Source organism: Pithys albifrons, chromosome 7 (assembly GCF_047495875.1).
Source record: "Pithys albifrons albifrons isolate INPA30051 chromosome 7, PitAlb_v1, whole genome shotgun sequence".
Lineage (NCBI taxonomy): Eukaryota > Metazoa > Chordata > Aves > Passeriformes > Thamnophilidae > Pithys > Pithys albifrons.
Genome location: NC_092464.1, coordinates 24,649,423 through 24,663,821, shown reverse-complemented (window position 1 = coordinate 24,663,821; position 14,399 = coordinate 24,649,423). Strand labels below are relative to the sequence as shown.

General features: G+C 40.1%; 1 protein-coding gene across 1 annotated transcript in view; it reads left to right on the top strand.

The window, feature by feature from the left end:
• The window catches only part of CALCR (calcitonin receptor), a 139,163-nt gene that overhangs the window by 105,407 nt on the left and 19,357 nt on the right, over positions 1–14,399 (top strand). The window contains exons 7-8 of the mRNA XM_071560020.1: positions 167–293; positions 12,006–12,159. Of these exons, the coding sequence (XP_071416121.1) occupies positions 167–293; positions 12,006–12,159 (281 nt within the window). The remainder of the gene's footprint in view (positions 1–166; positions 294–12,005; positions 12,160–14,399) is intronic.

Genomic DNA, 14,399 nt, shown 5'->3' with positions numbered 1-14,399 from the left:
AACAAACCCAAAAATTTCTCAGAGGTTATGGCTGCAATGCAAGTCATGTATTTTCCAGTAATGTCTTGCCAAAAGGCATTCTTGAGAGGCTGTTGCCAGAAAGAGCTTGTTAAAGTGACATCAGAAGAAAATTACTAATTTACGACATGTGCTAAATATTTTTCAGGAGCCTCAGCTGTCAAAGGATAACTCTGCATAAGAATTTGTTCTTTTCATATGTGCTGAACTCCATGTTTACAATTGCTCACCTCATTGCTGTTGTCCCTAACCCAGGCCTTGTAAAAAGGGATCCTGTAAGTACTGCATGACTCCTCTCCATCTTAACATCCAAGTAAAATCACTGTGGCTGTGTGGAAACAAAGAATCCCCATTTATCAGTTAATGATAGCCATCTGGTAAAACACGCACAGAGGGTGCACATTCTGAGAATTTCACTCAACCTTGCTCAGATCTTTCACCAAGTAGTAAAAGTCTTTGAATCCAGTACAAGCCCCAGACTTGCTCCAGCCAGTCCATCCATACAAATATGTCAGATCCCCACTGCTCTGAGCCTTTACTACCTGATGTTTCCCAACAAAGCTCCTGAAGGGACAGATGCCCTTAGTGTCCACCTGTCCTTCCTCACAAGCACATATGCTGCGGAGGGACAGGATGGAGAGAGATGAAGCTTTTTTCAAAATAATACCCATAAAGATCTGTCTGCTGCATTTTTTTTCTAGGAAGGTGGTAAACCAAAACATTAGTTTCCTTCATTGCTCTTGGGTAGTGGTACAAATTGTGCCACCCCCTCTGATAAATATACCAGCTGATAAATATGTATGGCAGATCTCAGTCACCCAGCTCTGATCTTGCTCCATAACATAGCAATCACATTGTACTCACTGTCCTTAGAGCAGCCCCAGCCAATGGAAAATTAATGCAAACATGGGAATCTCAAGTTTCATTTTAACACTGATCAACTTGTCTTCTAATAAGGTCATTCAATTATGATTCAACCATTTATCTTCTTTTAATTTCATGAAAGCAAGTAAGCATTAGCACCTGATATTATATGATCATGTGTGTGTCTCTCAAATGTGTACTGGTTAAGTAAGCTAATTGAAGCAGAAAATATATAGCCTAAAGAAAACATCACCAGTCTCAGCGACCATCTGGAGATTAAAAAACAGAAGAGCAGAAGAATAATTTAAAAATCATCCGTTTTGTTTCTCGTCATTGCATAGCTTCATACGTACATAGCCTGTGCAAGAGATACAATGAAAATACACTTAATATTTGAAGATAAAAAGCTGGCAGATAATATCAGGCACATAAATTGAAGTCAAATCATTACCTCAGGGTTAAGAATGATACTTCCTGACAGCAGAAGTAGATTATCTGAAGTACTTTAAACTAAAAGTTGAGGCCACTAGAAGAAATTTTATGCTCTAAGATTTCATCAAAAAACTGTATCTAGTGCCTTTGGCTAGATCTTTATTTGGAGTGAAATCTTGACGCCAGTGAAGTCAATGACAAAGCTCTCAGAGGCTCCGGTAGAGTCATGTAGTCACAGAACATGTACCGGTCCACTGAGCATCACTTCCATTGCTGTGGCAACACACAGTGTAAAAGTGACATCAGTGGTTACCTTTGACGGCCATGGAGCCCTGGAGTGGTGCAGAGGTTTGTGTATGCAGTTAGTTTTCAGGTCTCTGGCCAGAACAGGAAGAGGAGCCTTAGTGCTGAATACAGTCATGGAAGTCACCCAAGCAGTGTCCTTCCCCTGGTATTAACAAATACGGCTGTGTTAACAAATCTGGCTGAAGCTATTGGCTAAGCAGATGCTTTGATGAGCAAAGGCCTTGTTTTTCAATATCTTCTTCCAATCCAAATTTGCATGTCTTTGACTCAGCAGTGAAATGCTGCCTAGGGGCAAGGTACAAAACTTGGGCCCAAAAGATCTGAGGTCTCTCATTTTTGTTCTTCTGTCAAGGATGGGATGACTGTGCACTCTTGCCTTCCATTCTAGATTTCCATTCCTTAAAAAAATAAAAAAAAAATAAAAAAGAAAAGGAGATAAAGTGCCATGTTAATAGATTCAAAGTCTGCCAATGTTACTAGGAAGTGTATTCTGTTATTTTTGCAATGTAATAAACTTTTAAATACATGATTGGGAAAAGAATGCAACAGGACAGGAGCAACTTTTTAACATGTGATGAAATTACATAACATCTCCATATAAGTATATGAAGACTTAGGAGATTTATGTTTAAAATGTTTAAAAAACATTCCTATAATACTTTTGTGTTGATGCCTATTAACAGAGCAAATGAAGGTTTTCTTCTATCCCTTCTGCACTTGCTGTTTTAATAAGCCTATTTAAAAATTACTGCTTTTGACTTCAAGTAGTTTGCTGCATTTATCCACTTTTCACCTGTGAATCTTCTGAGCCAGACAGACTCACATGTGTGTGGTTCTCACCTTCAATATGTTCAGAAATACAGAAGTGTGTGGAAGGAATTTCAAACAATCCCAGACATCACTCACATAACAGGCATATAAAAAGATTAGGTAGGTGGTGTTTATTCTGCAAACTAATAAGTGTGTTTCTGTCCAATAGTTCCAGCTTTTTTTTTCCTGTCCAAAATTTCACTATGGATTCTAAATATGCAATACCATGGGAAAATACTTTCAGTGATAAATAATTTATGAGGTTATGAACAAATCCATATAATTTTGAAAGCAGAAAGAACAGTCTATTAAATAACAAAGGGAAAAGTCAGCTGGAGAAGAGAAGAAATTCTTCCCTAAGACCAAGACACCAACATTCTCGCTGTGATCCAGACAGAAAAGATACGAGACAATCCAAAGCATCATTTATATGAGAAGAGTCTGTACTGCATCCTTACTCCCGTATAGTTTGCTGCACAAAGTTAAATCCTTTGATGATCATTCTGCTCACATAAAATAGTAAGTCAAGCCACTCTTTTGATAATCTTAATTTACTTTTTTACTTTGTGTTTGCTGGTTATATAATTCTCTCTTTCTCTTTGCCAGATTTATTTGGATCTGAAACGATGGAGGAGAAAGATGTGAACTCAGATGGCCATACAAGAAACAAAGAAGCAATGAACAAGGTTCAGGAACTTTTAGAACATTTAGAAATAAAGAGGACACATGTATGAACATTCATTTACATATACTGAAAAATTTTGTATGAGCTGGTTTTGAATGTTGTATCTGACCTAGGAACTATTAATTACACTATTACTGGAAAAGCTTTTATAGGAAGAGTTATCCTTCCTTTCACCTTCCTAAATGAGACTGACCCACAGTAGAAGGGTGATCTGTGAACAGGACATTATGTTATCCATTAAAACCTCCAGCAACACAAATGAAACTCTTGCTGCCTAATCTATTGATATAGTTTTAAACATCAGGTCTGTACTTTTCTTTCTCTGTATTTCACAACACTAATCATTTTAACACTCAGTAGTGATGGGCATAAAGGAAGATACAGCTATTGACTGAAGAAACAACTCTGCTAATGAGAAAATGTGCAATCGATCAGCTCCATGGGCACCAATATAAATATGTTTGTAGGTGGGACTAAGTTTGGTCACAAGTCACTAATGTCTCAGTAATTAGAACCTGTTCCTCAAAAGCTTGAAGAGATCTTACTATATTTTTTCACTTTTGTTCTGGTGGGGGTATCTGTTCTTTCTGCAGATTCTTCTGTTGCATCTGCACCTTTTGTGTAGTAGTTTCACCCTTGCTTCTGGAATTGTGTGGTGGGAAAGCTCATGTTTCAATTTCAGTTTTATAGAGGCCATAGCAAGGGCCATTGCTCCATGGGTAGTTCCAGTAAGGCCTGTGTGGACTCTCATGCTTGGCCATGAGTAAGGACCAGCATCCGTTGAGGTATGCTCCAATCTCATTGTTAAGTCCCATCTCACTGCCACACAGCTTCTTTATGCCTTAATGTGTAAATAATCTGGACACCCACTTATATGGGTATAGCAGCAAAGCAGGTAAGGAAGAACCCAAAGCAATTCCTGTTTTATTACAAGCAGCGTGATTTCATTTCCTCCTGGCAGCATCAGTAATTCAGCTCTTGGACATGGAGGGTGAGAGGCTGGAGCCTAGTCTTGCCTCCTTGGATAGATGTAGATATGTTTTGAATATCTTGAGCTAGTTTACCAGTCTAGCTGATAGTTCAGCATCCCCATTCTGTCCCCTTCACAACCATTTCACTAAAATTGCTATCACTGTGGGCATAGGTGGTCCTGGGGCTTGTTCCCAGGTTTTCTGGTTGCATCTTTTCTGTATGGGTGAGTAAGACCTGCACTTGAATACATGTCCAAAACGCAGATTGAAATTTCATTGTGAAAAGTCAGATTTAACCTGTCATGCTGCCTAATCATTATGCATCTGTACTGTCTCTGGATTCTGAAGCTCTGCCACTGTGGCAGTAAAAAGTGAGCTCTCCCAGGAGAGCTGTATCCAAAATCAGCAGAGCCTCATATTCTGGTTCTTGCTGTCATCAGTTGTAGTTCTCTAGTTTAGCCACAGTGGCCATTTGCAACTGCTGAGGTCACTACATGAGATTGTTGAAGCAAAGCACACACAAATTAGTGCATCCATCCCGGATTTGCTAAAATTCATAACATGCTTCCAAAACTGCTGCTCAAGAAAGGTATACTTACTTTACCATCATATCTGAGTATAGCAGCCTATTAGTCTTCCATAGTGTGGAAATATATTTGACCTAGATCTGACACTGATTTCTCCATGCCTTACAGAGGCTTTTAGTCTTTTTTCCTTTGGTATTCCTGAAGAGATAACAAAGTGAAGGTGACCTTAAAATGGGGGACAGGACCTAAGAGACCGTAAATTCCTGTCAATTGTCCTGTCTCCCGTGCATCTGAGAGACTCAGAGGTAAAGAGATGATATGTCATTAGCCCCTTAAAACACAGGCATAGAAAAATGTCAAGTAGCCACTTCTTAAATGTCAGATCAACAAGTCCAAATGCTAACAGTTGCCTTTTTGGTGAATTCTCTGCTACACTGTATGGACGTGGCATCCCCTAATGAACTCCTGTTCTACACAAGGCCTCCGACATGATTAGAATATGTAAGAGCTTAGGTTTTGATATTTCTCTGGGAATATAAAGCAATTATGTCTAGAAACCTGTCTGTTGTAGAAGCAACTCCTAATTCAAGATGCTTCAAATCAAACTTGAGGTTCCTCTTCAAGTTTTCCTTACCATATGCCTTTAAAAGTGTCTACCTAAGATGTCAGAAGTTTAAGCTGGAATTGCCCAAAAAGTAGATTTTTCAAAATCTATCAAAATATGAACTCTTCCAAAAGGAATTCCTCTCAGAGAGACAGTACTAGAATGTTTCCAATACACAGTATGCTCCCTGATACCATGCTGCCACATATGTTTTCCTCACTGGGATTTGTCTGATTAAATGGCATTGCTGCCAGTGCAGGCAGCTGTGTCTCAATCCAAGAGACCATTTGGCTGACTCTAATGCAGGTGGCTAAAGCAGCTCAGGTTAATTAAATGAAATGTGCTCATTCCTCTCCAGGGGCTACTTCATCCTGTACATCTATACCATGAAGTCAGACATCCAGGTTAGATGAAATTAATACCATCAATGTTACTTCATTGCCCCTCAGTGACTGCTGCACAGACTAGCTGTATTGCCCTTTTTCAGCCACAGCCCTGCCAGCCTCTGTCTCCTGAAGGTTTTTAAGACCAAACAGAAGTAGCTTGAAGCAGAAGAGAAATAAATGAAAGGACATCAAAGTGCCTTTACAGATGACAGCCAAGGACATGTAGTAAGCATATAGAAGGAGAAACAGTAATGACTTTCAGCAGGAGGAAAAAATCAGGAGGTTTGGACTACTTACTTACATGGCCTTTAGCTTTACATGGCAGAATGAGTTACTGGCAAAAAATAGGTCAGTTCTTTGATGATTGGGCTCCTTTCCTCACCATTTCACCTTTGAATGGTGTGTGGTTTCATACACCCAACTGACTGACTTCCAGATTTTCTGGTGTCCCCTTGGCCCAATATCCTTCAAAGGGCTGGGGGCTCCCCTAGCACCAAGTCACCTCAGGAAAGACACTGGAGCAGCTTCTGAGTGCATCTAGAGCATTAAAACACTCATAAGCATTTAAAGTCAAGCATGTCTTACATTTGAACACCGGTTTTGTAAAGACATACAGCTGACCTAGTCGCCCCATGCTAAAGACAAATTCAGGGCACTGTCCATCTGACTTATTTTAGATATATCCTTTAGGATGAGGTGATTTTTACTGTAATCTCATCATCTCTTTTGACATCTTTTTGATTAGAGGAGAGACAGATTGGGTGTCTATATTTAATATCATGAATTCCAGTCCTATCACTAGAAAACTCTTGGAGCATTTAACTGAATCATGGAGTGAATATATCCGTATCATCAAAGATATACGTTTCCTAATCTCTAGCCTGGCTCAGGGCCAGATGCCTTGAGCTCAGCTGTGCCTGGGTACCTGTTTGAGTAGCCTCTGCCTTGTCCTATCCTGTGCCTGGTGGCTCTTGCTTAGGGGTGATGGTGGAGGAGAGGTGCCAGGAATAGTTGCAGCTCTTACCCCTTTTCATCAGGGATTACTTCCCACCACTGGGAGAAGGTGGCAGCAGATCCTGTCCAAATGAACAGTAGGTTGCACTGTTCCTGTACTATTTTTTTAGTCTGTCTTGACTTCCCATGGTTTTTTTTTTCCTCTCTGACGGCCTCTCTGCTCTCCTCCATCAGTCAGGCTCATACCTACAATGCCTCCCTGAAAAGCTCTGGCAATTCCAGCTCAGAAACCAAGCTGATAAAACCCATCAGGCATGACAAGGTCTTGTTTTGCTTTGTCTCACACCCTACATGACACTTGCCATGGTGCATCCTGCAGACAAGAAGCCAGTGGCCACTGTACATTGAGACAATGCCAGATGTGCCAGGAGAACACCTCCAGAATCCCTGCAGAGTTTGAAGCTGCGGCCCAGGCACAGCAGCCGGTACTCAAGTATGTGCAGATGTAGCCATATTAATTCCTGTCCAGGATATGTAATTCTGGGCTGGCTGCTTTCCTATAGCACAGAGATGGACACAGATGCTGTTAAGAATATCCCCTGTTGTTTAACTTCATGTTTTGTTCTCATGTAACAGAAAACCTAGGATCCCTCTGAGCCACTGTGTACATTTCGTTCTGTAAATGGTTTAAAAGTATATTAAAACATTAATCTTCTTCCAAGCCCCAGTATGCCAGGTTTCTGACTGGAACACAGTTTAATGGATGACTCATTGCAGATACATTGTAAAATGGTATGACATTCTGATAGCCAGTGATTTACAGCTACAATAGTTAGCACTGTCCTGCTTTGGGAAGTCCTTTTATTGCTTATTTGTGTAACATATGGATACTTGGAATTTAAGAATAGTGCTCTAATAGTCAGAAAAGAAAAACACAAATTTTTAAAGCAGGGCAGTAGTCCAACTTGAATCTATTCCTTTAAAATGCTAAGTTTAGAATGTTTGAGAATATATTGTATTACCTTCAAACTGAATTTTAATAAATCATGTCTTGGCCTCCGTGGCAAGGCCTCCTTAAGGAGAGTCCTTTGCTGCCCTGCACTGGGAAGGTTTACCAGAGATGAAGAGAATAGCCAGGTCATATATATTTATTTCCCTTTAAACAAAGGATTGCACAGCTGTAGTGATGGCCCATATAGCTGGCTTGGCTTAAGATCAATAACCTTGATTGGCCTGTTCTTAGCAATTTAGTTGAAATATCAGTCAGGGGCATTTGAGAAGAGAGGTTTCATTATGCACACTGAGAGGGCTATCCCGCCCTCTCTGGAGCTGACAAGGACTGGTGTAAAACACAGGCCTCCCAACCTGCCAACCAGAGTCCCTTCACACAGGAAAGCATCACAGTAACAAGGACACACAGAAATCTGCGCGACTTTAGCATGCCAAAGCTGAGTCAGACCTTTTACTTTGACTGAGTTACTAGGATGACATGCTTAAAAACAACTAGCCATTGATTTTGTATTACATTTTGTTATTGTTGTTAAAGGTAGCATTAGAGGGTTTATGTTGTCTGAGGATTTTTTCTTTATTTGCCTTAATGGGTAGTGATGATACTTAATGATGCAGTTTTCTGTCCATAAGCTATTAAACAATGACCAGGGAGAGCCTTAAGAGAAATGACAAGCACAAGCAAATGCAGTGAGAGGGTGCTGGATTAGCTGAGGAGAGCAGCTTGCTAGTTATATTACTGTTTAAATCCAAGGCCCTGTATAGGCAGATGGACCTTTGGAACTCTTTTGACAGTACTGGAATGTTAACAGTGTTTATAATAATTCCAAGATGTCCTGCAAAACATCGTAGACACCATTTCTAGATCCTACTTGTAAAAGGAGAATAAATTGTTTTCTTTCTTCGCTGAGAAATGTTCCAGCATCCTTTTGAAGTGGTTTCACTGCATACCTCAGCTGAGGCACTCACAAGAGTTACATGACTCTCAGCAAGATTTGCAAGTGAGGAGAATATGACTGACTCTGTTCCTATTGATCCCTTTTGCCCCCAAGCAGCTTGCCACAATTTAAGGTCATTGCAGGTTGTTTTCATGAGGAAGGAGAATTAGCAATAAAGGAAATATTTTTCTTGGATGCTGTCCTGAAGATCAGTGAAGAACCTTTCTCAGTTTCTGTGTCCATCAGTGCAGAGAGAACAAGTAGGAGGAGGCAGCCTCTTTGCTTGCAGGTTCAGTTTCTTACCAGACTGTATTTTGCCAAAATCCTTCTGGAGCCACAAAGGAGCTGCTTTCTTAGGTGGTTACATGGCTTTGAGGGCTTTCCTGGTAATTTTTTCACACTTCCCCTTGCTGCATAGCCACCAACCTGTGCAGAGCAGTGCTGTGTCTCCAGGCTCTCAAAAAGAGAAGCATTTGTTTATTCCTTTGGTCAGGAGACAGGTACACCAGACTGAGCAACAGTTATGGGTCTGCACTAGAAAGAACCAGCTATTTCCTTTCAGTCTGTGCTGTTCATGAATTAAAACCCGCTAGCTTCAGTCACCTGCACACCAGTAGACTGAAAGCTCATGAAATTTAACTCTTCTTTGTAGTGTGAAGGTGCTGTGATAATGTTTTCCTGTATTTGTCTGTGCTGCATATTGTACAAGACACAACAAGGACAGGACCTCTGCCTCTATGAACTTCCAACAAAACTTTTATCTTCAGCAGAAGATAAACCCCCTTGTGTCTGTAAGAATGAATATTATATAAAACTTCCTATTTCTACAATTTTCTCAGTTAAGACTAATGTACACCAAGATGTTGTTTACATTTGTCATGTTTTCTTTGTGCCCATCCAGTTCTCATCTTTTACTTGCTCTAACTGAAGAAAAACAGTTTATTTGTTGTATGAAAGTATTTCCACTGTGTCACTTTGCCACAGATAAAACATGTTGTATATTTTAGTTCATCCAAAGCAAAGACTGATTTTTGTTGGCGTTTGATTAATATGAATTTAGCATCATTTATCTCAATACACTGTTGTACTTAAACTCCTTATACTAACTTTTTCAGGTAAATTCTCAAATTAGTATGGAGTGTATCAAAGTACTGGTCACATCAACCCTTCATGCTTTGCCAATGGTATTCTTCCTTCTTTAACTTATCACATCAGAAGTGATAAATTCCTCAAAAGAGTCATGTGTTGTGTGCATATCCATTGTTCTAAAGGCTAAACAAAGGATTTCATTTGTAAAGCCACAAGTGATAGTTCAGATGGAGGAAACAGGAAAGAAAGAAATGTTGGGAAATTAAGCAAATGAAGTTTTATCTCTGTACCTGCAGGGAGTGTGCTTTCTATGTGTGCATTTGTTTGAGCTACAGATAAAAGCTCCAGTAAAGACTGACTTGGTTCCAGTGGAAGGTATGTTGAGTCATCCTCTGCTCAGAGGGTTGATGAGCTGTGTGTACAGCTGGCAAGGAGAAGCAAGGATACTCCATTGTGATCTCCCTTTCAGATGGGCAATATGAACTGGCGAAAGCATTAAGTTAAAATGACAGATTTGAGAAAGTACCATGGATTTTATTGCAGAACTCACCGTCTGTGCTCTGCACCCCTCCAGCTGCCAAGCTGAAGGAGAGGCTATTCCTAGAGCCCTGGTGAATGGATGGACTGCTGGGATGACTTTGGCACTGGCAAGAGCAGGACCAGCCCACGTGCAACATGCTGCCACCCTGAGTCACTCCCACTGAAGCCATCAGGGAAATGATGTCTTGAGCTTGCAGGTGGACCCCATGACCTGCAGCTCTTCCCTGGAGACCCCCCACAGGGAGACATGGTGCTTGCCCAGCCCAAATCTGGGGCATGAAAAACTACCGTGATGGCTCAGAAAGTTTACTGACATTTTAGAGGCCAGGGTGGCTGGCTGGCTAATGCCAGAGATGGTGCCTCCTGAATGTGTGTGTGCAGTCTTTGGGAAGTGCCTGTCAGCCCTTGTAGGGAAGGGGAATTGATAAGAGAAGAAGGGAGAAAGGCCAGATACCAGATGGGAGGCTGCACTGAGCGTGGATGAGGGAACAGGGCAAGAAACATAGTGTCTCAGACCTATGAAAAACAGTCCAAGAATGATTTCAGAACCTTAATGGACACATTTGCCCACAGAAAAAGAGCACATACTTCTTCGTTTTTTGTTTTGGGGATTTTTTTCCTTTTTCTTTTTGGTTGTTGATGGTTGTTAGTGGTTAGTGGTTGTTGTCAGAATCCTATGTCATAACCTATCAATATCCCAATATTTTCATGAGCATGAAGCTGCACTATAAATATTGAAACAGGACTAAGTACATATGTTTGAGCAAATGTTTTGGGAATATTTTTAAGCAACAGAACGTGGTGCAAGCTTTTCTGGTCCAGAGGGGAAGTCCAGAGGACACAGAACATGCTGTTCTCTATTTGCTGAACTGCCAAAATGTCTCTTTAAAGAGACAAGTAAATCCTAACGACATCTCATACAGTCCATCACTGCTGTGACCTCAGATTTCCAGGTAGCATGTGGTGCTCCCCAGGAGCAGTGGGTCTCCGCCAGCACAGGAACACCCACCTACTTCTGGCCCTCTGGCATGCTGGTGGCAAAGAAATCCAGGTGGATGACCTCATTGCCCTCTCCAAGGAAGTGAAGGGACATGAGATCCTTTCAGAAGAGGAGCAGCATGCCATACAAACTGGCACTCTGGTAGTGGACATGACATGCTTCCCTCCACCATCTGCCCACTGATGCCCAGCATTCTGAAGCCACAGTCTCTTTTTAAGGTCTGTGTCTGCAACCTTTTCTGAAACACGCATGGGAACCACTTCACTGACTCCATTTAGCTCCATGTGTCAATTTGTTCTTTTGTCAAAATGAAATAAAGCTGTCTTCTCAGAAAGAGGCAAAGACAGTACCCCTGATACCCTACCCAAAAAATCCCTACTGCCAAGAGCACTTGCTCTTCCCAAAGGAGTGAGTTGAGAGTTGGCTGCTGTTTAAAGAGTAAGTGACTCTGGCTTACACTGGAGACCTGAACAAACCTCAGACAATTTTGACTGAAAGAAAAAGAAATTGCTCAAACTGGAGCTCTGTGCTACTGTCTTCTTCACAGCCTTCCTTCTGTATCTAGAGCAAGTTGCTTGTTTCAGTTCTAAAAGACATCGGTTTACTGACTTTTGAAGGGAATTTTCTTGTTATGTGGTATTTTTGAAGTGCTGTTATCATACTTTTTTTCTATTTTGTGATGACTGTTTGTTAAATTCATCTCATTTCATAAGTTTAAAATCCCTCTCACTGACAGGTGCTGAACAAATCCACCAAGAGCTGGTGATTTTTGTTGCCCTTTGCTTTTTCATAGCCTAGCAGTATAAAATGTCTTTGCCTACCTAAACACAAAATGCTAGTCAAGCGTTTGACTTTCTCTCCTTTGTCTAACAGGTAAGCTGCAAAGTGCTGCAATTCTTCCATCAGTACATGCTGGGCTGCAACTACTTCTGGATGCTCTGTGAAGGCATTTATCTTCACACACTGATCGTAGTGGCAGTGTTTGCTGAAGAACAGCGTTTGCACTGGTACTACCTCTTGGGATGGGGTATGTATATTACTGTTTGCAGCAAGATCATCAGTTCTTTCAAATGTTTAAGTACTTATAGAACTTACATATCTAAATTGTTGTACTTATATCACTAGATCATAGCTTAAGACTGAGTTCTTGGGGCCTAAATTTGAGGGCATTTATTTGGATGGGCTTAGAGACTTAAAAAACCAGCAGGAGTCAGTGTCTCTTATTTGCTGTATCTTGGGATTTCCAGAAAGAAATGGTTAAGTTCTGTTAAGAAAAGCTTTAGAAATGAAATGTATTTCTATTCAGGCACACCTCTTTCCTGAACAGAAGCTCTCTATTTTTAGCACATATACAAAAACCTGAATGTGTGACACTGCCTATAAAGTATATTTTTTCTGTAATGACAAAGAGGAAGGATCAGTATCTATGTCTCACGAAGCGAAAAAAACACAGCATGCAAAAAGAGGAACAGAATTTCTCTGGAAGTGAACCCAGTAACAGATATATTTTTGCGTGTGTTATTTTAAAGGAAAAGATTCAATTTTACCTACTGAGTAGATAATGGCTCTGCTGTCAGGACTGGTTTTGTCCAACAATGATCTCTAAAGCATTTCAGGGAAACATACAGGTCTCAATAAGTAAATCTCAATGATATTCTATGAGAGAGGTTACAAACCCACACATTACGGATGCAAACTGCACGTAATCACATGCATATTGCCCAAGGAACTATGACCAATTCTGGTTCTTCATCTCTAAATATGCAGATCCCTTCTGTTTTCAACAGGGAATCCCTTGCCTCTTAATTGGTAGCAGCAGCAGATATTTATCCTTTGGACTCTCTGGTCCAATAAAAGGCTGTATAAATACAACCAGTATATTACAGTGGAGCCTCTTTCACATTTAAATCACTATTGTAAATCCAGTCCCCATCAGTGTTGACAGAAAATCAATATCAAGAGTTTTTTCCCAGTTTGGGAACCATGAATCTCTGGCCTCATTCCAGTTTCTGGTAAGGTAATTCCCATGTCTTGAAACCACTGGTGCAGCAAAGCAGCAAATGATGGACCTTTATCCATTTTCCCACTGCACTTAAGGATGTTCTTGCAATTCCTGTGTGCAACAGATAGAATTTACTCTATATTTTGTATCCTCTTTGGAGATGTTATACTTTTTCAACATTATTTCATTTACAGCAGGAAAATAGAAAAAATAACCCTATTGCTGAAATAGATAAAAATTAAGAATTTTTGTATTAGATTGGTGGATAATTATATCACTAGATCAGAGGAAAATGACACAGTTCTAAATGTTCTGAAGAAATTTAAAACACTGTTTTAAACTGCCAGTTAAGCATCCAATATTGGGTCCTGAATAGGCAGTAACAGCAAAGTGGAAAGTTTTTCATCCCCTATTTGGATTTTTATTTAAAAGTCTGGTAACTTCTTTTATGGTATAAGGTTTAGTGCTCTTTACATTTGACATCTAGAAAATTAGTATGATTTTCTAGTTTATATGGATGGCAGTGCCAGATAACAGTTTCCAAAAAAAGTAATAAATTGTCTTTTAATGAGAATGCCAACATGCACTCTTTTTTTTCCTATGAGAATGGCATCTTTTTCAAGAAGAGAGGGACCTGTCATGCTTTTGGAATTAAAAATACGTGGAACATTATCAGCTCTAAATGAAGTCAACCTTCTCAAAGAACCCTAAATCAAGTTAAGGTTTCTGGACTTTGTCAATCCAAATAGCTGAGTCCTGTTGGAGCAAGCAACTGTTCTATCAGAAAATTTTCATAGTTCAGAATACTTGAATGTAAAAAGCCTCATAGGGCTCTGAAATGGCAGCCATATGTGGAGTTATTTTAAACATTTCCTTCCAGACAAAGCTTTTTCCATTTTCATGTGTTGCAAAATAAGGCTTCCCAAAATAGTGTCATTCCATATCCAGTTCTGCAAGAGGAATATGGTCATAAATGTATTTTTTTTCTTATGACATTCAATTTAGGCAATACAATTTAATGCAACTGTGACATCTACCCTGCAGTGAAAGCTTACAAGCTAGCTGTAACGATGCTGAGAATGACACTAGCAGTGTGGTGGGGAATTCAGTGAAGTTACCTGATAAGATACTCATTACTATCTGTAACACTGCCTGAAAAATAAAGAGGGTGCTGATATCTTGAGAAGGAAAAAGTTAATAAAAATGGACACAACTCTTGACTATGAGTTTGCAGCCTTTTTTCTGAAACGAGAGGAATAATTCCA